This window comes from Chlorocebus sabaeus, chromosome 26, assembly GCF_047675955.1.
Source record: "Chlorocebus sabaeus isolate Y175 chromosome 26, mChlSab1.0.hap1, whole genome shotgun sequence".
Classification (NCBI taxonomy): Eukaryota; Metazoa; Chordata; class Mammalia; order Primates; family Cercopithecidae; genus Chlorocebus; species Chlorocebus sabaeus.
Genome location: NC_132929.1, coordinates 10,745,468 through 10,769,925, shown reverse-complemented (window position 1 = coordinate 10,769,925; position 24,458 = coordinate 10,745,468). Strand labels below are relative to the sequence as shown.

General features: G+C 35.6%; 1 protein-coding gene across 1 annotated transcript in view; it reads left to right on the top strand.

Annotated features, from left to right (window-relative positions):
- The window catches only part of AQR (aquarius intron-binding spliceosomal factor), a 115,599-nt gene that overhangs the window by 61,926 nt on the left and 29,215 nt on the right, over nucleotides 1–24,458 (top strand). The window contains exons 19-27 of the mRNA XM_008017124.3: nucleotides 803–972; nucleotides 4,447–4,688; nucleotides 7,361–7,507; nucleotides 8,094–8,163; nucleotides 11,223–11,333; nucleotides 14,861–14,970; nucleotides 18,553–18,688; nucleotides 20,472–20,681; nucleotides 22,666–22,803. Coding sequence (XP_008015315.3) covers nucleotides 803–972; nucleotides 4,447–4,688; nucleotides 7,361–7,507; nucleotides 8,094–8,163; nucleotides 11,223–11,333; nucleotides 14,861–14,970; nucleotides 18,553–18,688; nucleotides 20,472–20,681; nucleotides 22,666–22,803 — 1,334 coding nt within the window. The remainder of the gene's footprint in view (nucleotides 1–802; nucleotides 973–4,446; nucleotides 4,689–7,360; nucleotides 7,508–8,093; nucleotides 8,164–11,222; nucleotides 11,334–14,860; nucleotides 14,971–18,552; nucleotides 18,689–20,471; nucleotides 20,682–22,665; nucleotides 22,804–24,458) is intronic.

Below are 24,458 nucleotides of genomic sequence, written 5' to 3'. Positions count from 1 at the left end.
TGCCCCACCGGTTGTTCAACTTCTTTTGAAACTTCAGTCAGTTTCTGCCATCTGTGGTTTAGAGATTATATCGTTGTTAAACTGCTGATGATTAGGTTATTTATCTCTAGAATAAAAGAAAATAGGAGAAGGGAATGGAAAATGGATGGAGTAAGCATAAGGCCATATAATGGAACCAAAGTTGGAGGTCTAAGACCCACCCCACCCCGCATGCCCAGAAGAGGAGATATGTCAGAGAGGAAAGAAAAGGCTCTGGGCTTTCAACCATTAGTATCCTATATTTCTGTGTATGCGAAATTTCTTTTCGTGCTGGTTATATTAGGTATGGAATGTGGAAGGATGAGAAAAGTGATAAACCTCTGTCAAATTAAGGAATAGAAAACTATGCCTTAAATTCTAAAATACATATATTTAATTAGAAAATATTTATTGAATACTTACTGTAGGTAAAGCAGTAGTGGGAGCTATGAGTGACAAAAGTAAAGTTCTTTGACTTCTAAGTGTGTGGCTTCTGAATGTGTGTACAAATTATTGCAAGTCATGGCGTTGCATCGTAAACGTTACATGACTGCTATGGAAGGTACATGACTGCTATGGAAGGAAATAGTAAGAATTTAGAGAAAGAAGAAAATACTTTCAGCTTAGAATTGATGTGGGTGAGTGGGGGCATTCTAGTTTGGGAAAAATGGTTGGAGTTAAGCCTGAACCATTTACTCACCATTTCTGGAAAAAAGTACTGTTGACTTACTTTGATATTTGAAAAGTATATATTTTGTTTAACAAACTTTTTCAAATTGTCCAGGACCTGAACCCAGACCCAATCTTAGAGGAGAATCAAGGACATTTAGAGTGTTTTTGGATCCAAACCAGTATCAACAAGATATGACCAATACTATACAGAATGGAGCAGAGGATGTGTATGAAACTTTTAATATAATAATGAGGAGAAAACCAAAGGAAAATAACTTTAAGGTAATTTGGGGGCTATGTAACTAAAAGTACTATGTCATAATTTAAGTAACTTTTATGACATAAATACAAAGATATTTGGTTAGAGGAAGATTTGTTAAGAAAATAATAATTACTGCTTTTATTTTTACTATAAGCAATCCTCTTAAACTTTTAACATTGATGAAATATAAAAATTTAAAGAAATTGATTTGTTAAATTATTTTGTCTTTTGAGGAGTTTAGAAACTTCAAATATAGATGAATCCACATGTTATTAAGGGTCCACCTCCTCTTTTGCTTTTTGTATATTAGGTACTCAGTTAATGCCCTATTATGAAGTGAAGGAAAGCTTACTTGTTTACTGGGTCTTCTTTTTTGAATCAAAAGTAGGTATACTTCCAAGTCACTTTAAGAAGACAGATATGGAACCTCAACGCTCTGAATTACTATATGATATAATATATTTTTAGTCATTAGTAGGAAAGGGAAGTTTGGTGGCTCAAAGTTTTACTTTCAGAATAACTTTGTGGGGAGAAGATTTTTATTAAAGGATAGTTTTTTAAAACCATTATTTGAAACTATATTATAAAACTTAAACATTGAACAATTCTAGCATTTGATAATATGTAGCTTTTGTAGAAAGAATGGCTTTCTTTTCTCTTTCTCCCAAAGTGCAGTACTTCTTAGACGCTCCTATCACTTTATTACTTTTATGTAACCCTGTTGTTGTGATTGAAAAAAAGAAAACTTTTGAAACAGCAGAACTTGTTCTTCATCTCTCCCTGTTGTTGAACACAAGTGGAGATATCCTTGATTTCTCTTTGTCTCATACTCTACCTCTAATCCATCAGTGAGTCTGATTAGCTCATCACCTCTGCTGATGCCATGTTCAAGACAGCTTTATCTCACACATCCCTGCCTCCTTGTCTATTCCTCCCCTTACACATATCCACATAATGGCTGAATAATCCTTTTAAAATGTGAAAGATACCTTGATACCCCCACTTAACATTCTTTAATGTTTTTCCATCACATTAGAAAGTTCCTACCATAATCCAAAAGGCCCTATCATTTTCTGTCTTCTGGCTACCTCTCCAACATCATTTTCTAACACTTTTTCCTTATTCACTCCATGTCAGTCACACTGTCATTTTTGCTGTTTTTTAAAATAATCCAAGACTTTTCACATGGTGTTCCTTTTACTTAGATAATTATCCCCAGGTATTTACATAGTTCATTTCCTCACCTGACATGGGCAACTCTTTTTCAATGTCACCTCCTAAGAGAAGCCTTCCCTGGCAACCTTACCTAAAGTAGCATCTTCTCATCATTCTCTACCCTATTCCCTATATTTTTCCTCAGAGCCCTTATCGTAACTGATGATTATACATTTGTTATGTATCTGAATTCTCCATTAGAAAGCAATGAAGCAAGGAAGTCTATGAGGGCAGGGTCTTTGTTTTGTCGGCCAGCGTGTCCTTAGCACCTAGAACTGTGCCTATTATATAGTATATTCTTAATAAACATTTATTGAGTGAACAAAGGATGGAGAAATCTAAGAGTTTCCAAGTTTTATAGTACCTATGACTGTCACAGTTGATCAGTTTTCAGTAAATAAATCTCAGTTACTTCACTGAAAACTAAAAAATTATTTTCTTATACTCATATGTTTGACTATTTTATTTAGTGCCTACTGTAAGTCTGATATTGTGCTAAAATGAAGCTTATGAAGATGAATCAGATACAACTTACACCTTTAGAGAAGTTAGAAATATAGACAAATGCTTACAAATGCTTACCATGAACAGTTAGAAGGTATCAAAAGCCATAAAAAGACTGTGGATGAAAGTGTCCTGAAAGTTCAAAGGAGGGATTTAGTTTCTGATCCAAGAAAGAGGGGGAATGATTAACTTGCCTAAGTTTAGGAAACAAAGAATGCTCTTTTAGTGTCTTTGGTGTTTCATTATGTACCTGTGTAGCATCGCTCATTTATTGCCTTTTCTCTTTTCCAGTTTGTACAACCTGTGCTAATCTGGATACTTTATTTTTTGCCTAGACAGTTATAATAGCCCCCTCTTTGTCTACCCTTGAGTCTCCTCATAGCCAGTCACCTGTTTTTCATATGTTTCCCTACTGTGTGACACTGATCATTTTACTCTCCTTCTCAGAACATTTCTTTGACTTTCTGTTCATGATGAAATAAATCAAAGCTCCTTCACAAATCTTTTACGTTAGTTCAATAAAAATACCACTTTCCTCCATGAAACCTTTCCTAATGTTAAGTGTCCCCTGCATCCATCTCTCATTTACTGTGAATTTTGTTCCCATTGTATTTTGTAGCATTCTTTACTGTTTACCACATTCTGCTGCTTTTTGTTACAGTTAAGGACATATTATATCTTGCTACTAAAACTGTAATTTCCTTAGAGGGCAGAGCACTGATCTTACTCATCATTGTTATGTGAATATACTCATTTGGGTATTCATTCATTCACCCGTTCCATATTTAAACTGGTCTAGATCCCTACTCTTGTGGGAATTATATTTTAGTAGGGATTAAACAAATGATAGTAGGGATAGTAGGGTTAAAACAAATAACCAAGTACCTGAACAAGAGAATTTCAGGTAGTGATAAGTGTAAGAACATAAAGCAAGGCAACATGATTAAGGGTGTGATTAACATACACTATCTTATCATTTTTAAAAGTTGTATAATAGTTATGATTTAAAAATTGTCGGTTTGGTTATTTTATTCTTTGAAATTGATAGCCTAGCCTCCAAATTTCTATATGTGAGATAGATCACTTTGTTGAAATGATTTTTGGAAAGTCTAAGAATTTCCCTTAGCTTTTTGGAATTACTTTTGACAGTATATATGCTAACTACTATAATGACCTTTTGTTGTAGTCCTGATTCTTTCCTTCTGAAATTTTATTTGATATTTCCTTTATTTTTATGATTTTGTTCACTTTATTTTTTATTTCTTCTCACATTGCTAATTTTAGTATTTCTAAATTGTGAGGTTTCATCACAATTGAAGCATACATTAATGTGCTTCTGGTTGTGTGTGATTTTAGCATTAAAGAACTATGGAGTATAAAGAGGGAAAACCTCCAGGAGTTTCTGAGAGGAAGTATTTTCTCTAAGGGTTTGTTCTATATTGTTTTCTTACTGCTGTATCGACCTGAGTCTGGTTTTCATCCTACTCAATAGGAGTCAAATGGTAAATTTATTTATGTCATTCTGTTTAAGTGAACTCTTAATGGATAAACTGTTCTTGCTAAGTTTGGTCTTTTGTTTAACTCAGTGTGTGGTATCAGCTGAAAATATAGCTGTTGATTCAGTCTAGCCAAGCACCTGTCAGCCAGCGGAAAATAGCTTCTTGCTCTGAAACACTCAGGAATTCTGGATTAGTGCAGCCAGCTCTGCATTCCAGTAAGTGCAAATGTTTGAGATGTCTCACTGACACAATCTTTTTCTGTCCTTTTACTGACAGGCTGTGCTGGAGACTATTCGGAACCTGATGAATACTGATTGTGTGGTACCTGACTGGCTGCATGATATCATTTTAGGTTATGGGGACCCAAGTAGCGCACATTATTCAAAAATGCCCAATCAGATTGCCACTCTTGATTTCAATGATACATTTCTCTCCATTGAGCATTTAAAAGCCAGCTTCCCTGGACATAATGTTAAAGTAACTGTAGAAGACCCTGCTCTACAAATACCCCCTTTCAGGTAAAGTCAGAACTGGGTTTGCCCCCTCCAGCATTCTGTAGTCAATGTGTATTATGCCATCAGGATTGTTAGCTAAAGTGAGTTTTGAGTACTATGTTTGAATTTTGTTTCAGCAGTCCCTACCTTCACCGTGCAATCGCTGGGATAACTTTAATATATTTGAATCTATTTCTTAGGGCACAAGCTGTTTTAAGACCACAATAAAAGTAGCCTAATGCCTAATAAGGGATCAATAAACACTTACTTTCTGCAGAGAACTATATAAATATATTTATAGCATTTGACTAAAATATGTCTTTGCATTTATGCATAGTCTGGTATGTTTCTCAACTAATACAGCTGTGGGATGTTGAACTTTGTTTTTAGGGAAAAAATCTTTCTTTAACTTTGCTTGCTTTCACAAATTTGAAATGTTCACAGTATAGCTGGGCACAATGGCTCATGCATGTAATCCCAGTGACTTGGGAGGCTAGGGCAGGAGGACAGCTTGAGGCCGGGAATTCAAAACCAGCCTGGGCAACATAGCGAGACCCCCATCTCTAAAAAAATTTTTAAAAGTAGCTGGGCATGGTGGCACACACCTGTAATTTCAGGAACTCAGGAGGCTGAGGCAGGAGGATTGCTTGAACCCAGGAGTTTAAGGCTGCATTAAGCTATGATTGTGCCACTGTACTCCAGCCTGGGTGACAGAGGAAGACCTCATCTCTCAATAAATGAAATATATACAGTAGTCATATTTAATGTTAAATTAGCTCTGGTCTTAAAATTTAAGTGAAAACAGAACAAAGCATCTGAAATAATTGGTTGTTACTCCCTGAATTCCTTCATATGGATTAGTGGTAAGGCACTGAGTATACCTATGGGTGGTAGCCCACAGATTACTTTCTTAGCTACAAATTAGAAAACACACAGCTTTCAACTGATTGTTAAATATTTATATATATAAATATATGTAAATAATAATGTATATAATCAACCCAAACAGTAATATATATATATATATATATGTAAATAAAATAATAGACCAGGTTTGGTGGCTCATGCCTGTAATCCCAACACTTTGGGAGGTGAAGTTGAGAGGATTGCTTGAGGCCAGGAATTCCAGACCACCCTAGGCAACTGAGACCTCATCTCTATATAAAAAAAAATGAAAATTAGCAAGATTTGGTATGTGCCTGCAATCCCAGCTACTCAGGAAGCTAAGGTGAGAGGATCACATGAACCCAGGAGTGTGAGGCTGCAGTGAGCTATGATCACACCAGTGCACTCTAGCCTGGGTGACAGAGCAAGAGTCTATCTCAAAATAATAATAATAATTCTACATGTTAAATACACATATCCTTTATATACCAAACCTAGTCTTCCATACTTTCCTAATCCTATTTCTGGCAAAGACATTTTTCTACTCTGCCATCTTGAAATCTCAGCATTATTTTTGAGTCTTTTTACTCCCATAAAACTCCTGCTATATCTCAGAGATTCCGCCTTGGGGATAGTTGTCTGTCTGCCTGTTGCCCAGGCTGGAGTGCAGTGGCGTGCACTTTCTGCTTACTGCAAGCTCTGCCTCCTGGGTTCACGCCATTCTCCTGCCTCAGCCTCCCGAGTGGCTGGGACTACAAGGCGCCTGCCACCACACCCAGCTAATTTTTTTTTTTTTTTTTTTTTTTTTTAGTAGAGACAGGGTTTCACCGTGTTAGCCAGGATGGTCTTGATCTCCTGACCCCGTGATCCACCTGCCTCGGCCTCCCAAAGTGCTGGGATCACAAGCATGAGCTAACGCTCCCTGCCAAGGATAGTTTTTTCATGTGCCATTTGTACTGCTCCCTCTTTAGGCCCTCAGCAGTCTTTATGGTAGCAAAATCTTTCCTCCATATCTCACCTCACTAGAATCCATTACATGGTTTACTGCTAGAGCTATTCACTGTCTAGCTAAAAAGCTGATTGCTCCTATTTCTTACCAAAATGAGTACTGACCACTTAGCCTCATTGGCTCTTAGCATTCTTTGGTGTTATCTAGTTTTTTAGAATGTGAAAGGCAACTGGAAAAAGTACACATAGAGAATGAATTTTTTAGTTCAATTTTATGGAGTTCATTGACTTCCCTGAGGTATCTGTGGGGAGTTACCTCCTAACCCCAGGTTATGACCCTCTGCCTTAAAAGCTTCATATTCTAGGTGTGTCATTACAAGGTTCCTGTCATAACAAGGCTTCTGTCTCTTCAGCCTTATTTTTCGTCTATGTTCAGGTGAAATACACTGCTTGTACTTGGCCTCTGCTGTTGCTTCTTTCTTCCAGGAACGTCTTCCTGTCTTTGAATGCCTAAATTCTTTGAGACTCATCTTAGATGCCATCTGTCCCACGAAATTTTTTTCTGATTAAATGAAGGACAATGAATAAAACACTTTACAATGCACATGACATAGTATTTAGTGTTTCTTTAAATTCTCCCTTAATTCTCCATTAACTGGATTACTTTTTTAAATCTGAAAACTCTCAACACTTTAGTGCTTATAACTCTACCATTTTCAGAGTTTACATACAGATAGTGAGTTCCTTTAAGCCAGAAATGTTTCTTACTCCTGTGATTATTGTGCCTACAATGTCATGTACCAGATAGGTACTCAGTAAATCCTTGTTAATTGTAAAAATGAACAAAAGTTTTGGTCTTGTAGGATAACTTTTCCAGTAAGAAGTGGAAAAGGGAAGAAAAGGAAAGATGCGGATGTGGAAGATGAAGATACTGAGGAGGCAAAAACCTTAATTGTTGAGCCCCATGTTATTCCTAATAGGGGTCCTTATCCTTATAATCAACCCAAACGGTAATTTTACTACCTATTCTAATTGTAATAATGATAATAGTTTGCCATTTCAGCTGGATTAGGAATGTTTTTAAATTTTGTTTCTTTTACAACTCCAGAAAACTGTTTCTGAACCCCCTTTCTTTCTATTCTATCAGTCAGCTGAATAACTGACATTTTAAGCCATTCTGTAGTCATAATATTTCAAAAAGAAACATTTTCAGGTACTATGAGAAATAAATGTTAGAGGGCTACCTTAATTTGAGCAAAGTGTTCTTACTTCATGAGCCTATGTTACATACAGCAGTAGCCCTAATGCATGTGTTCCATAACTAGTAAGTTGGAATTATATTTAGTATTAGAATGGGAACTAGAACTTGGGCACTCCAAATGAGGTCTGAGATGGGCTAAGTACTGAAAAGTAACTATAATTCCATTTTAATTGTCTGTGTTGGAGGGTAGAGGGGAAGGGAGTCATTCAGAAGAGATTGAGAGAACTGGGGTAAATACAGAGCAGATGTTTAGACCACTGGTCGTTGTTGTCTAAATTTGTATTATACTAAGTATCATTTATCTGTACCAACTTTTTATTTACTCTTACTTGCAGTAATACGATTCAGTTCACTCATACACAGATAGAAGCCATCCGTGCTGGAATGCAGCCTGGGCTGACTATGGTAAGATAGTTGTTATACCTGTTTGTTTGTTTGTTTTCTGAGACACAGTTTCACTCTTGTTGCCCACGCTGGAGTGCAGTGGTGCAGTAGTGCGATCTCAGCTCACTGCACCCTCCGCCTCTCAGGTTCAAGTGATTCTCCTGCCTCAGCCTCCCAAGTAGCTGAGATTACAGGCACCCGCCATCATGCCCAGCTAATTTTTTGTATTTTCAGTAGAGGCAAGGTTTTGCCATGTTGGCCAGTCTTGTCTCGAACTCCTGACCTCAGGTGATCCACCCACCTCGGCCTCCCAAAGTATTGGGATTACAGCGTGAGCCACCGCACCCAGCCACACCTTTTTTTTTTTTTTTTTTTAAACATAGATTAAGACTAGAAGTAAGTAACAGATTTTAGAATGTGTTCTATTTGAAGTACAGCAACCCTGTTGAATTTGTGTTTATAAGCAAGTGTAGGTTCTTATGCATTTAGAGATCTTGCTGCTCACTTCAGTGTTCATAGTTTTATTAGAACATGGTTTTGTTTTATTTTTAATTGACGTGATTGTGCATATTTATGGGGTATGATGTGATGTTTTGATGACTGTATATATTGTGTAATGATCAAATTAGGATAATTAGCAAATATATCATCCATTTGTTTTCTGCATTGCTTATAGCCATTTTTGTGCTGCAGTGGCAGAGATAAGTACTTGCAACACAGATTGCTTAGCCTGCAAAGCCAAAAATGCTTCCTCTCTGGCTCTTTACAGAAAAAATCTGCTGACAACTGATTTAGAAGTATGTTTAATTTTTAAGTATTTGGAGGTTTCCCTGTTATCTTCCAGTTACTGATTTCTGGTCAAAGTCTATTATGGTCAGAGAACGTATTGTATGATTTTAATTTTTTGGTTTTTGCTTTTTAAATTTGTTAAAATTTGTTTTATGGCCCAGCATATGATCTCTCTTGGTGACTATTTCATGTGCACTTGAAAATAATGTGTATTCTGTTGTTTTGGAGTGGGTTGTCCTATAAATGTCAATTAGATCCATTTCATTGATGTTGTTATTTAATTTTTCTCTATCATTGCTGATTTTCTGTCTGTTGTTTTGTCGATTACTGAAAGCAGACTATTGAAGTCTCTCACTATAATTATGAATTTGTCTGTTTCTCCTTTAGGTCTGTCAATTTTTGCTTAATATATTTTGAAGCTTCATGGATAAGTGCTTCACACCTTTAAGGTTGTTATGTTGTCATGGTGAATTGGCCCCATTTATTATTATGTAGTGTCTGTCTTCATTGATGGAAGTTTTCTTTGCTCTGAAGTCTACTTTGTCTGATATTAATATTGTTACTGCAGCTCTCTGTGTTTGCACAATATTTCTTTTTCTGTCATTTTACTTCTATTTGTCGTTATATTTGAGGTGAGTTTCTTATAAACAGCATATACTTTAGGTATGTTGCTTTATCCATTCTGAGAGTCTCTGTCTTTTAACTTGGTGTTTAGACGATTCACATTTAATGCAAATTAATGGACACATTTGGATTTAGGCCTATCATTTTTTATTTATTTTCTATTTGTTCCCTTTATTTTGTATTCTTCTGTTTCCCTTTTCCTGCCTTCCATTGTGTTATTTGAGTATTATGTTTTTATTTATTATATTTGGTTTTTTTCGGTGTTTTTTTTTTTTTTTGAGACAGTCTCACTTTGTAGCCCAGGCTGAAGTGTAGTGCCACCATCCTACTTCACTGCAACCTCTGCTTTCTCAGGTTCAAATGATTCTTGTGCCTCAGCCACCTGAGTAGCTGGGATTACAGGTGTGCACCACCATGGCCAGCTGATATTTCTGTATTTTTAGTAGAGAATTGGTTTTCACTATGTTGGCCAGGCTGGTCTTGAACTCCTGGCCTCGAGTGATCTGCCTCTCTCAGCCTCCCAAAGTGCTGAGATTACAGGTGTGAGCCACTGCGCCTGGCCTATCATATTCTTTCATTATATTTTTGGGTGTAGTGTTTTCTTAGTGGCTGCTCTAGGAATTTGCAATATACTTAACTTTTCAAAGCCTACTTACAATCAGTATTATGTCACTTCAGGTTGAATGGCAAATACTTACTCCCATAAAGATTCCTTTACCTTCCTTCCCCTTTTATATTGTAGTTGTTTTGTGTGTTACATCTAAATACATTAAGATACCATCAGGTAGTATTAGAATTTTTGGTTTCACCTGTATACGTATTTTAAAGAACTCTAGAGGAAAAAATAGCCTCTTAATATATTTGCCGTTTATTCTATATTCCTGATATTCCAAGTTTCCTCTGGTAGCATTTTCTTTCTGTCTGAAGAACTTTTTTTTTTTAAAACCACTTTTTATAACATGTCTACTAGATATGAGTTAGTTTTGTTTTTCTTCATGCAAGAATGTCTCTAATTCATCTTCATAAAAGATATTTCACCTCGACATAGAATTGTGGGTTGATAGTTCTTCCTTTTAGCACTTTAAGTGTTATTACACTTCTTCTGATTTCCATGTTTTCTGATGACAAATCCAAAGTCATTTTAAATATCTTTTTGTTATATATAATGTATCACTTTTCTCTGGTTGCTATCGGGATTCTTTTTCTTTGCTTTTTGTTTTTAACCATTTAATTTTGGTATATCTGAGCTTGGATTTCTTTGGGGTTATTCTCTTGGGGTTCACTGAGCTGCTTGAATCTATAGATTTATGTCTTTTGCCATATTTAGGAAATTTTCAGCCATGATTTTTCGAAAATTTTGTCTATGCCATACTCTTTTTTCCTCTCCTTCTTAGAATTTGTTGACATGAGTGTTAGACTTGTTAATGTTGTTCTATAGATTCTTGGGTCTCTATTTTTTTTCAATCTTTTTTTCTGTTATTCAGGTTGTGTAGCTTACTGATCTATCTCAAAGTTCACCAACTCTTCCTCTATCCTGTTCATTTTGTTATTGGGCCCCTCTACTGAATTTGTTAATTTTATCTTTCAGGTCTGTACTTCACATTTTCTAACAATGTGTGATAACTGTGATGACTTAGTAGTTTACTATATGTTCATCTTCTTTTTAGGTTGTGGGCCCACCTGGTACAGGCAAAACAGATGTGGCAGTTCAGATCATATCTAACATCTACCACAATTTCCCAGAACAGAGGACTCTAATTGTTACTCATTCCAATCAGGTAAATGACTCTGTATTTGTGTGTGTGTGTGTGTGTGTGTGTGTGTGTGTGTGTGTGCGCGCGCATGTGTGCATACAGGTTAGGGGTTGAGGGGGAGGTAAGGGTGGGACACAATAAGTTCCTCTTCAAGAAATCTAGTTTCTTCATTCTTTGTTCTCCATTTTTCTGAGCCTGGCCTACCTGTTCCCTAACATATTCTGGCATGCCTAAGTCTCAGCCGGTTTGTGGCTCACATTCTCTCCCTTATTTGGGAATGCATTAGCTCCTAGGTCCCACGAGGACCCCCCTCATCTCCCTTGCTTCCCCGTCACACGGTGACCATATTTAGAAAAGCTTAAGTTTTAGCCAATCAGGGTAGTTTAGACTGTGCAGTCTTACTCCAGCCAATGGGGAAAGGACACAGATATGGGGTTGCATTAGGAGTAAAAACCCTTCTCTCCTTTGCTTGGTGTGCCCTTGTGAATGTGACTGATGCAGGTAGCACCCACCTGCAGAAGTAAATTGCCTTGCTGAGAAAACTTTTTATCTGAGTGCTGGTTCTTCCTTGCGGTATTGAGCACTTGTTCCTAACAAGGAAGGAGCAGGGGATTCATGAAATGAATGTATTAATAGATGATTTCTCCTTGTATGAAAATCTGATCATGAGTACTACAGAATACTGGGAAAGGCTAATTGGTACAGATGGTTCCTGACTTTTGGTTCGACTTTTATTCTGACCTATAATATTTTGACTTTATGTTGGTGTGAAAGCAATATGAATTCAGCAGAAATTGTACTTCAGGTACCCATACAACCATTCTGTTTGTCATTCTTATTTCACTATTTAATATATTATATGAGATAGTCAACATTTCAGTATAAAATAGGCACACTGTGTTAGATGATTTTTGCCCAGGTATAGGCTAATATATGTGTTCTGAGTATGTTTTACATAGGCTAGGCTAAGCTGTGGTGTTCAGTAGGTTAGGTGTGTTAAATGTATTTTCAACTTAGGAGATTTTCAACTTTTGATAGGTTTATTGGAATGTAACCCCATTGTAAGTTGATGAGTATCTGCTTTTGAGCTATTCATGGATTATCACTGCTTATAATGAGACAACACTGAGAGATATATAAAAACAATCTTTTGTTTCTACTGGAGAGGGTCGTAATGTGAAAAAGCTAAGACTATATTTGGATATATGGTTAGATATTTGGATTAAATTAAATTGCCATTTTTTCCTTTCTTCTACACTAAACTAGAACTTTTACTTTGAGATTATAAGCATTAACTCTTATTGGGAGCATTTTTCTTCATTTAGTAGAATGAATATTCCTGAAAGACTAAGGTCTAAAGTGCATTGATACTGGATTAAATTTCAAATTCATGTGAAATGTACACCTGTATTACATGAAGGGACTGTATTCTACGTTAGTCATTCTCAGGCTGTCAGAAATGAGGGAAGAACAAGGAATATTTATTAGATCTGGTAAAAAATGAGACAGGCAACTCTGAGAACATCCTGAAGCACATTATGAAATTTGCATGGTAGTCAAAACCTCTGAAAGTTTTTTCTCGGAGTGTATGTTAACAGTGGTGACGTCTGTTGACCAGTCTTAGAAAGAATTGATATACACAGAAGCATTCCGAAAACAAGTGTTATTGGAATGCCAAATATCAGTTATTCTGGTGATCATTAACTTTTAATTTATAAGGTTTTAAAAATAATACTATTCAGTTCATTTGCCTGACATTTTTATATATTTTGAAGTTTATAAGTACTAAACTTATCCAATATACTGAATATATGTTATACATAATTATATAATAACATATTACATAATAATATATTGGACATAACACATCCAATATACCGAATTTGTGGGAGTTGAAGGGGGATCAATTTGGACTTTGTCTTGATAAAAGAAATAAATTATGAAAAGAAGTTTTTTTTCTTCTGTTTATAAAATTTGTTCTGTAATATGCCTATTGTAAATTCTTAGAATGAACAAAGAATAATTCCTGTGTTGTTTTGTTTTTTTTTTTTTTTTTGAGGCGGAGTTTCGCTCTGTCGCCCAGGCTGGAGTGCAGTGGCCGGATCTCAGCTCACTGCAAGCTCCGCCTCCCGGGTTCACGCCATTCTCCTGCCTCAGCCTCCCGAGTAGCTGGGACTAATTCCTGTGTTGTTTTAACATATTTTTTACTGTTTTGTCATACCTTGATACGGCTTTCTACAGTTATCCTCTACTTTATGATTGATTTGTATAGCACAGTCATTGAAAAGATTAATTTGCAAAAATAGACACATAATTCTCTGCTTGCTAAACACCTGCCTTGGTTTTTTGAAATTCAAATCATTTCCCTTGATGCCCATCAAATTGATTGTTTTCCTTCAGTTAACTGTTTTGTGTGCCAGATCTTCATTTGCATGTATAATTCAAGTAGTTTTCCAAAATCACTCTAATTCACAATGAAATCATGTCGTTTTTTTGGGATAATAGTGTGCAAGTTTGTGGGGTTTTTGTTTTTTGTTTTTTTGTTTTTACTTTTCCTCTAAATCTGTGTGGTTCTTGAGTTTGAATAGTGAAGGTTTGGATAGTGAGTAACACCATGTAATCTGCTCTGTTGGGTGCTGAGTTTTGGATGATGAGTATCAAGAGTTTGGATAGTGGGGGATTTTTCTGAAAAGTTAGTTAAATCTCTTCAGTTTCAGAGCTCAGATTGCTGGAATTTTGATGGTAAAAGATATCTGTATCTACATTATATAACCTAGGTGTTTATAAGACTGGATGTTGACTTCACAGGCAGGGTTGGACTAGTGATAAGTGAGGAGAGATATTTGAATGGCAGCTCATTTTTAAATAATACCTTAATTAGTGAATCTTTCCGTACTATGAAACTTTTGCCTTTCTGTAAAACCTTATAACTGCAGAAGTTCAGATAATGAATACTAGGATTCGAGGGAACCCTAATTATGAACATTTCATAGATAGAAAGTAGTGACTTTTAAATGACTTTCATAAATAGTTTGCAATGAATGAGTGCTCTGCTCTTTATTATATTGAGAACATTAGACTTTCAGACTAAGGTTTGAAAAAGATGCAATTTACGTTTCCACCTTCTGGTCCTCTTAAATGTATTCTACCTACGCACTCACTGCCTTCTTGCTGTCTTTCTCCAACTGCAAAAACTTTTTCAGTTCTCTGCAACCCAAGGAAATGCTGTTGTATGAAATGAAGCTCAGTGTGGTTGTTTATTTTAGGAATTGTTACAACTTAGAAGAAATAGCATCTGAGTCAATGCCTTTCTTGTTTCATAAATTAAAAGCAGATGTTTAATGGGTGGGTGGTTTTATGTTTTCTAGTTATCCATACAGCCAGATAGACATAGATGGCAATATCAGAAATCAATATAAATATTATTTGATTAAATTATAAATGGCCTAATATAAGGCTGATTTCCTTCTGTGTTTCAACTTTGATTCTTTCTAAATGCTAGTTTTTGCTGCGTTTAAAGGGGTCATCACCCTTCTTGCTTTATTCTCTAGGCCCTTAACCAGTTGTTTGAGAAAATCATGGCATTAGACATTGATGAGCGCCACCTACTGCGTCTTGGTCATGGAGAAGAAGAGCTGGAGACAGAGAAAGATTTCAGCAGGTGGGCAAATGGGAGTGTAAAAAAGGATTTTTTATTTTCTTTTTATTTCTTTTATTATATTAAAGAAGAAGAGAGCAATGAATACTCAAACTTAATTCTAAAAGGTTCTAATGTAACTTACTAAGACTGTATGTTGACCTAGAAATCTGGTCATGATGTCCCTCTGTTCCAGTTGTATATGTTTATGCCATTTTGTCTTCAAACATATAATTATATTAATGAAGAGAATGATCTTGTTAATCTTTTAAAATTACAGATTGCCTTTTGCTTTCTATTTATTGAGGTAATTTTTAATGTTACCAATTCAAACCTGTACAATTTTAAATGGTTCCTTTCTCACATCTTATTCAGGTATTTAATTTGCATATATTTTAGATGCCAGTTAGGAGGTTGATTTATTTATTGAAATAGAAATTACCAGAGACTGACGCAGGCGAATAGCTGGAGCCCGGCAGGCAGAGGTTGCAGTGAGCCGAGATTGCGCTGTTGCACTCCAGCCTGGCGACAGAGCGAGAGCAAGACTCTGTCTCAAAAAAAAGAAAAAGAAATGCAAATTAATGATTAATGATAACATAAGATTTGGGGTTATAACTTCAGATACTTATTGCCAGTTTGGCTGGACTTTATGTTTGATATTACATACTGTAAATTGACTAAAACTTTACAAGTCGGGTTTCTTCTGCCATTAGTATTTTAATTTTTTTCCTTCAAAGTTGCTTTATAATGTCTCATTTATATTTAAGTCCATTTTTAAAGCCCAATTTTGGATAATCACAATTAACAGCTGGACTTATTTAATGTAGCCTTTGGCTATTAAACATGATCTTTGACAAATCGATCATAGACATTAAAAGAGTTTTAAATTATTATGTGCATCTATTTTGAGTTCTTGTGTTATAGAGCTTACCAAACACTTCGCTTCTAAAAAGTCACTATGTCGCAGAGGGCAAAGAACAACATGTCATAGGTTATTTAGGGCTCTATATTCTTATTTTCAGATTATCCAGTAATACTTTTGAATTAATCCCATAAGTATTTCCTCATTTTAAAGCCAACTTACAAAGGTAGGTTAGATTCTAAAATCTAATAATTCAGAATTCAGTGAACATGACGGTGCTAATAGAATGTTTGACTATCATTACAATTATATTGAAGTAGAATTTATAGTTTTTAAAGAGTATTAGAATGGGGTAGAATTTTTACGATGATTTCAGGTACCACCAAATTTGTTAGAAGAAAATATACTTTTTTCTTCTGACACATAACCTAGGTATTGCTAGTTTGCATATTTGATTGGACATATTCTTTCTTTCTTACAATTAAAAAGAAAAATCATAACTGTTGTTTCACAATAAAAGTAATATCACTTTCTGTGAAGAAAAAATTGTAAAATCTGGTGAAGTTGTAGAGAAGGAGTGGTTATCCATAGTTATACTATCCTAAAACAACTTTTTGCTAGTCTTTTTCTGTAATACTGTTATTTGTAATTTTTATGTTGCTTTTTTTTTTTTTTTTTTTTGAGACGGAGTTTCACTTTGTTGCCCAGACTGGAGTGCAGTGGCACCGTCTCAGCTCACTGCAACCTCTGCTTCCTGGGTTCAAGCAGTTCTTCTGCCTCAGCCTCCTGAGTAGCTGGGATTACAGGTACCCGCCACCACGCCCGGCTGATTTTTTTGTATTTTGGTAGAAATGAGGTTTCACCATGCTGCCCAGGCTGGTCTTGAACTCCTGAGCTCAGGCAATCCATCCGTCTTGGCCTCCCAAAGTGCTAGGATGATAGGCGTGTGCCACTGTGCCCAGCCTTATGTTGCTTTTTAAAAATAATTAAGTCTTTATCTTTTAAGTGTAATAATGTACTAATTGAGCATACAGTACATAGAGTTTAATTGTACTGTATATTGCTTTTATGTATTTATTTATTTTATTTTTTTTGAGACAGAGTCTCACTCTGTCACCCAGGCTGGAGTGTAGTGGTGTGATCTCAGTTCACTGTAACCTCTGCCTCCTGGGTTCAAGGGATTCTTGTGCCCCAGCCTCCCAAGTAGCTGGGATTACAGGCGCCCACCACCACACCCGACTAGTTTTTGTATTTTTAGTAGAGACAAGGTTTTGCCATGTTGGCCAGGGTAGTCTTGAACTCCTGACCTCAAGTGATCTGCCTGCCTCGGCCTCCCAAAGTGCTGGGATTACAGGCATGAGCCACTGTGCCCGGCCTGTCTATTGCTTTTTAAGTTTAACATTACTTCACAAGAATTTTGGCATTTTATTAAGAGAGTCTATAAGCATTCCTGATTTTTTTGTCATTAACAAAGTGTTCATTGTAGATAAAAGTTTGAACTACACATAAGCAAACAGAAAAAAGTTTTATCTGCCATAATGTTTATATCCTTCCAAGTTGAAAAATTCTTCAAAACATAGATCATGTTTTAGAACTCTTTTTTATTCTTAATCATCCCTTGCTACCTCAAATGTGAATCTCTGAACTACATACAGCTAGGAACATGACTTCTTTTGTTGAGTCTTTAAACATGGGAAAAACAGTGACTGATTAAATTCGTTTAGTCTTATTTTAAGCACTAAAGGGTTATAGGAGACCCTTTGTTGTTGTGTTGTTGTGAAAAGAATGTGCATAGAATTTGGGATCTAATTCTGGTTCCACTACTTTCTTCCCTAACTGTGTGTTTTTGGATGAGGTGCTCTCCAAACTTCAGTTTTCTTACTCATTCAGCAAACATTATGAACCTGCTAGGTTTGGGTGCCAAGCTATGTATTGGGATATGTAGATGACAGAGATAATCAAATACATTTAAAATTACTTTTCAAAGCCTTTAGATCTAATCTACTATTATATAGTGTAAAACAGTGCTGTTTGAAGCAGCCAGTTTGTGAACTTATATGTTATTAGTCTGTGATGAAATAAACTAGCACCAGATGAACTGTCCTGCTTTCTTCTTTGTGAAAGTGTCTTATTGTGAGAAGAAACGTTGAGAGCTGAACTAAATGGTGTATTTAGTGATGTAATTGGTTTTCCCTCCTCCTAGACCAGAAACAGCCTTGCAGATCAATGCTGGTCCATAGAGTATACTCTAAGTAGTTTTTTTTTTTTTTTTTTTTTTTTTGAGACAGCGTCTTGCTCTGTCGCCCAGGATGGAGTGCAGTGGCGCAGTCTCGGCTCACTGCAAGCTCTACCTCCCTGGATCATGCCATTCTTCTGTCTCAGCCTCCCAAGTAGCTGGGACTACAGACGTGTGCTACCACACCCGGCTGATTTTTTTGTATTTTTAGTAGGGACAGGGTTTCACCATATTAGCCATGATGGTCTCGATCTCCTGACCTCATGATCCGCCCGCCTCGGCCTCCCAAAGTGCTGGGATTACAGGCGTGAGCCACCGTGCCCGGCCTACTCTGAGTAGCTTTTAGAGTAAAGTAACCCGAGAACTACCATCAGTAGTTGAATAGAAGCCATGTCTTGTATTTTTTTCTCCCCTTTTTTGCTATTATGGTTTTCTTGAATTTTGCTGATTGTTTCCTTCAAAGTCTCTTTATTACAGTTTTGCCATTTTACCTAATTGAAATGTCTAGGTATGGAAGAGTTAATTATGTTCTGGCTCGAAGAATAGAACTTTTAGAAGAAGTCAAACGATTGCAAAAGAGTCTAGGGGTTCCAGGAGATGCCTCATATACCTGTGAAACTGCAGGCTATTTCTTCTTATACCAGGTAAGATATTAAGGGTTTTTGAATCATACTTCATCATAATATGAACCCCAATTGGAAGCTGGAATGAGTTCTTGTGATCCTTCATGAAAGCTTATTTTTTTGAGTAGATTAGAATATATGGTATTGCAAAAGCTTTATTTATGAATGTTGTGTATTTTGTATTATCTTCCATTTTCTTTGCTAAATAACTTTGCTTGATGACTCATTCTGTGAAAGACCAGTGTTGCTAATTTTTACATTTTTTTCTTTCTGTTGACAAAGTTCTGGTTACTCTTTTTTCTTTTTTACTGTAGAAATACAACTAAATAAATATTCTAGCTACCCAGTGGCAACAAAGTATAATTAACTTTTATTGTATACATTAATCAACTAATGAAGGAAAACATTCTTCTTTCAAATTTCCAGAAATAAATTATGTCTTACAACTAATTGCACAGTGGGTCTTGAAGTTAAAGGCTTCTGACTTCATAAAAAAGTGTACTTTTACTTTTGTTAGGGTTAATTTTGGAAGCATGCAAACCAATGAGAAATAGCCAAATAAAGTGAATAAAACTAAACTTTAATAGTCGGTTGGATTACTAATAATTTTAAATGGACTAGGACATAATTGGATAATGAAGATTTTTGTATAACTATTTGTTCTCTTTGTTTTAATGCCAATTATATATTTTAGATATAAATTATAATATTGTAAGCTTATTGTAAGTGGATATCACAAAGCAGTTAAGTCCATTCAAAATGAGTAACTTTCATGGTTTCTTGTGACGCAGGGAAAATACATAATACAGCCTACATGAGATTCAAGACTGTTTAGGATTTGCATAAAGTAGTAAAGATCATGCTTAAATGCTTTTTTGACACAGAAAATTACTTGGCTTTCAGTGAAAACAGTGTTTAAAAGTGGGAAAAATAACCTATGAATTATGAAGGTTTATGTAATAAATTTGGGAAAAATGAACTTGAGGCTTCACAGTGTAAATTGGCAATTTTCAACATTTAAGAATCATATCAGGAAAGTTGTTCATGAGTTAAATTCCCTAGCCCTTGTTCCTATAGCTTCTCATTCAATAGAGGTGGAATCCAAGAATCCACATTTTTATTTAGCTCCTCAGATGTTTTGCCTAAGGACTACACTTTTGTGAAATACTGAGATTATAACAGAAAAATACCTGGGAGAGTTACAGAAATTGAGGTTACACAGTAAATGCCTGGTAGAGGCATAGCTAACATTATACAAAGTAATTGAACTATAATCACAAAAGTCATAAGCTTTCAAATATGCACTCAGCTTAACCACACGTTCTTTATAAATGTTCTAAAAATCTGAGAGAAGGGTTGACAAGTGCCAAATTGATTAAAAAGCTGCTAAAACTGAACTTACCATATATGGAGAGAAACAGAGATGAAAAAAATGAGAAATTTCTTTATCCAGAGAGCTTTCTTTCCTTTACATTTCTTTTAAGTATTAGTAGTAAACTATCTTGAGTTACATGGAGAATCTGAACTGTCTGAGTTAGAGTTCCGTAAGATGACGTTGAGGCTCTTTCCAGTTTGTAGAAATTTGTTATTAAGGAGCCTTTTTTTCTCCAAAGACAAGGTTACTTTTACAACAGAAGAGCAATCTGTCAGTTACAGGAATGAAGAATACTTACATTGGATCAAAGATTGAATTTCTTTTTTTTTTTTTTCATGTAGCAGATCTTGTTTTTATAAGGTTTATTTATTTTATGCTTTAAAACATCATAATTAGGTGGCAGTTAACCTCAAGTCCTTTTTTCTACAGGTAATGTCTCGTTGGGAAGAGTATATCAGCAAAGTGAAAAATAAAGGTAGTACATTGCCAGATGTTACAGAAGTCTCCACTTTCTTCCCTTTCCATGAATACTTTGCAAATGCTCCTCAACCTATTTTTAAAGGAAGATCTTACGAAGAAGACATGGAAATTGCTGAAGGATGTTTCAGGCATATTAAGAAAATCTTTACTCAGCTTGAGGTAAGGATTCTCTAGTTCTTTGAACTATAATGGTTTTTAATTTTTTTTTTTTAAGTAAATGTGAAATATTCAAAACTTTTTTTTTTTTTTTTTTTTTTTTTTTTTTTGAGACGGAATCTTGCCCTGTTGCCCAGGCTGGAGTGCAGTGGCATGAGCTTGACTCGATGCAACCTCTACCTTCCAGGTTCAGGTGATTCTTCTGCCTCAGCCTCCCGAGCAGCTGGGATTACAGGTGTACACCACCTTGCCCAGCTAATTTTTGTGTTTTTAATAGAGACAGGGTTTCACCATGTTGGCCAGTCTGGTCTCGAACTCCTGACCTCAAGTTACCTGCTTGCCTCTGCCCCCCAAAGTACTGGGATTATAGGTGTGAGCCACCACACCCAGCCTGAAATATTCAAATCTTAGAAATTAGATTGTTAATTTTAAGTAAGATATAAATTAGATCTTTATTCTGGCTTTCCTGATGTAAAGGTCTTAGTATTTTTGAGAAAGGAATGCTTCCATCAAGAAATTCAATAATGCTTCTTTGAATTGGAATTTGAGACTGCCATGTGGCCATTCTAAGTCCTGTATGCCTCTTGATCAGTAAAATGGTGGGGTTGCTGTAGTAACCAGGATGATTGATTCTGATTATTAAAGTGAAATGAGTCATAGCTACACAATGGGAACAGAGAGTATATCTGGAACCCAGCACCCCCTGGATACGTCTCCTAGTTTTTGCCACATCACTGCAGAATCATCATTGCAAAAATACATAGCAAACATCATTGAAAAACTACAGCGGTCCTATAAAGGGATCATATTCAGGCTCAGATTCCTCAGTAAGAAAATTTAGGATTAAATTTTCAGGTAGAAAGGTAGAAAAATCAGGGACATTGTTTCTTGTCTTTGTGTCTTTTAGATGTGATTATATACCCACTTCCTAGAACTGTATCAGGCACATAGTATACATTCAGTAAATATTGAAATGTATATGGTTAGGTGGCTGGATGGTAAGTACGGAATAATAAATGTATTATGTTTATGGTTAGATAAACACAAAGTGAAAGGATAAAAACATACTCAATTCATAATAATAGCTGCCTTGGGAGGGAGTAGGCAGAAGGTTATACAGGGTACCTCACCTATATTTGTAATATTTTAATTATTTAAAAAACAAAACAGAAATGTTAAAAAAAAAGTTTGAAAGAAGTATTGGTAAGGCTCAGATTTTATGAAACTTGACATTGGGTACTCTGGTTTGACTTGTTTGCCCCTCATATCCATCTATTGTCCATACCCTTTTCTGCTCTGTTGGGGATCCTCTGCCATGGTTGATGTTCTGACTTACCCTTGCAGGTTTAATTTCCCAGCTTCCTATGTCAGCTGACTTCTTGCTTAGTATAGCCAATGACAGAGTGCCAAGGTATTTCTTCATCATTTCCCTCTACCTTGGGTTCCACTTCTTTCATGACTCCAGTTTCTCCTGGAAAAACTTGGGGTTCCAGCTTTTTTGTGTGACTGCAGTCCCTGGGCTCTGATAATACCACTTCCTACCTTTATTCTTTCTAGTCTAGGGATAATGGTGACTGCTGCTGTCTGTAATTTCTAAGTTACATTACCTTTATAGTTCCTCTATCACTTGTATAACCAGCTTCTTGCTAAAATTTCCTTTGATATGAGTACTTGAAATCGTTTCTATTTTCCTGGAGGGACGTTGAGTGATATAGGTACAAGGATCATTGAATTTTATTCAGTATTCTTGTTTATGTTGTACATATTTTACCTTACATACAAAAAAGTTTGAATTATAACTTTTATTTCAGCTACTATTTGAACTCAGTTAGTACCCAAATCATAATGAACAGAATTATAATTCATTAGGCTTAGTTTATAATATATGTATGTTAATTTCTCAGGAATTAAGTCTGATTGGATTGTATAGTTATGTGCAAAACTCCATTTTCCTAAAATTATCTTTCATTGCTCCTCATTTCCATAGGAATTCAGAGCCTCTGAATTGCTTCGAAGTGGACTGGACAGATCTAAATACCTTCTAGTGAAAGAAGCCAAAATTATTGCTATGACCTGTACTCATGCTGCCTTAAAACGACATGACTTGGTCAAGTTAGGTTTCAAGGTAAAGACTTATGTTATTTTTTTTTTTTTTAAAGATTATCAGAGATTGGCTCACTTCTTATTGAAGTTCGTATTTATAATTACCTTAAAATGTTTCTTTTACAAGTGAATGATAATATCCCATGTTTACATGATTAGTGAACTCTGAATCTAATTTTTCTAAATCTAGTTATTAGTAATTTGTCCATTAGGTAACATTATAACGATATGGTTGTCTGACCAAATTCTCATACTTGTTAAGGTTTTATTTTTACTGAGTATCACTTATTTAAAAATCTCCAAATAAAGCTTATGAAAAAAACCTAAAATTCGCCTAATTACAAAAATAGTAATAATAAAAATATCTCCAAACAGAAATAAAAGCTATAAAAAGAACATTTCAAAATGGTTTTCAGGCAGGTGTGGCTCACGCCTGTAATCCCAGCACTTTGGGAGGCCAAGGTAGGCAGATCACTTGAGGTCAGGAGTTTGAGACCAGCCTGGCCAGTATGGTGAAACCCTGTCTCTATTAAAAATACAAAAATTTAGCCGAGCATGGTGGTATGTGCCTGTAATCCTCGGGAGGCTGAGGCAAGAGAATCGCTTGAACCCAGGACGCAGAGGTTGCAGTGAGCCGAGATTGCGCCCCTGCACTCCAGCCTGGATGACAGAGTGAGAATCCATCTCAAAACAAAAACAAACAAAAACCAAAGTGGTTTTCATCTATTAAACATCTGTATTCTTAGATTATTCACATGTTAAACATACAACCATTCCAGTTATTTGTGTACTTAGCAAATGAAAAGCCTTTCATATGAGGATATGGAATACTCTTATTTAGACTGCAAAATAAGGTATTAATTAAAAACAGGAGGAGGACATGATAGCCTGTTAATCTGTGACTCATTTGAAGTGGAATGTAATGATTGAGCTGTAAATTTGAATTTGCAAATTTTTTGACTTTGCTAGTGATGCTGATCAGAACTTAGATTTTAATACAGTCATTTAACTTTCCTGCAACTGGTTTATCTGTTGTTTAAAACAGAGTTCTGTATATGGGCTTGAATTAAAAATTAGTAATTCATTTGCTGATTAAAGTAACTGACAATTTTTAAATGTTGTGAGCTCACTGAAAGATAAATAAATTCAAGGTGATGAAATTATCTTGGACGCAAGGTTCCTCAGCTGCAAGGTGGGACAAATATACCAATTTATTAAAAAGTAGTGTGAACATACCCTAGTGATGTGAACTTACCCTTTTGCAAATTATTGGTGAGAATTTTTAACCTGAATATTTTGTTCTTGGAGCTGATATATAACATATACTTTGATATTAAATCATAGCTTAATAACAAGGGAAAATAATGCAACCATAATTAACATTTTTTTGCTTTCATGGAGCTTTTGCATGTGTTCTAAAAAAGTACTACTTATCAAATTTTCAGTAGTCATTTTCTACATTTAAATCATGCTACACATCAAAGGATAGTTAGCATGAGTGCTAATAGGTTTTCTATATTTTTGATTTCAAAGTTTTATTTTTATCACACTTAAGAGTTTTAAAAACCTTGTAGGTCTGCTTAACAAAAAAAGGCAGTCCTCCATTCCGCTCATCCGTCCCATTTATCCATTCCTTCAACTCTGTATTTTATCCTTTTCATCTGTATCAGTCAAGAA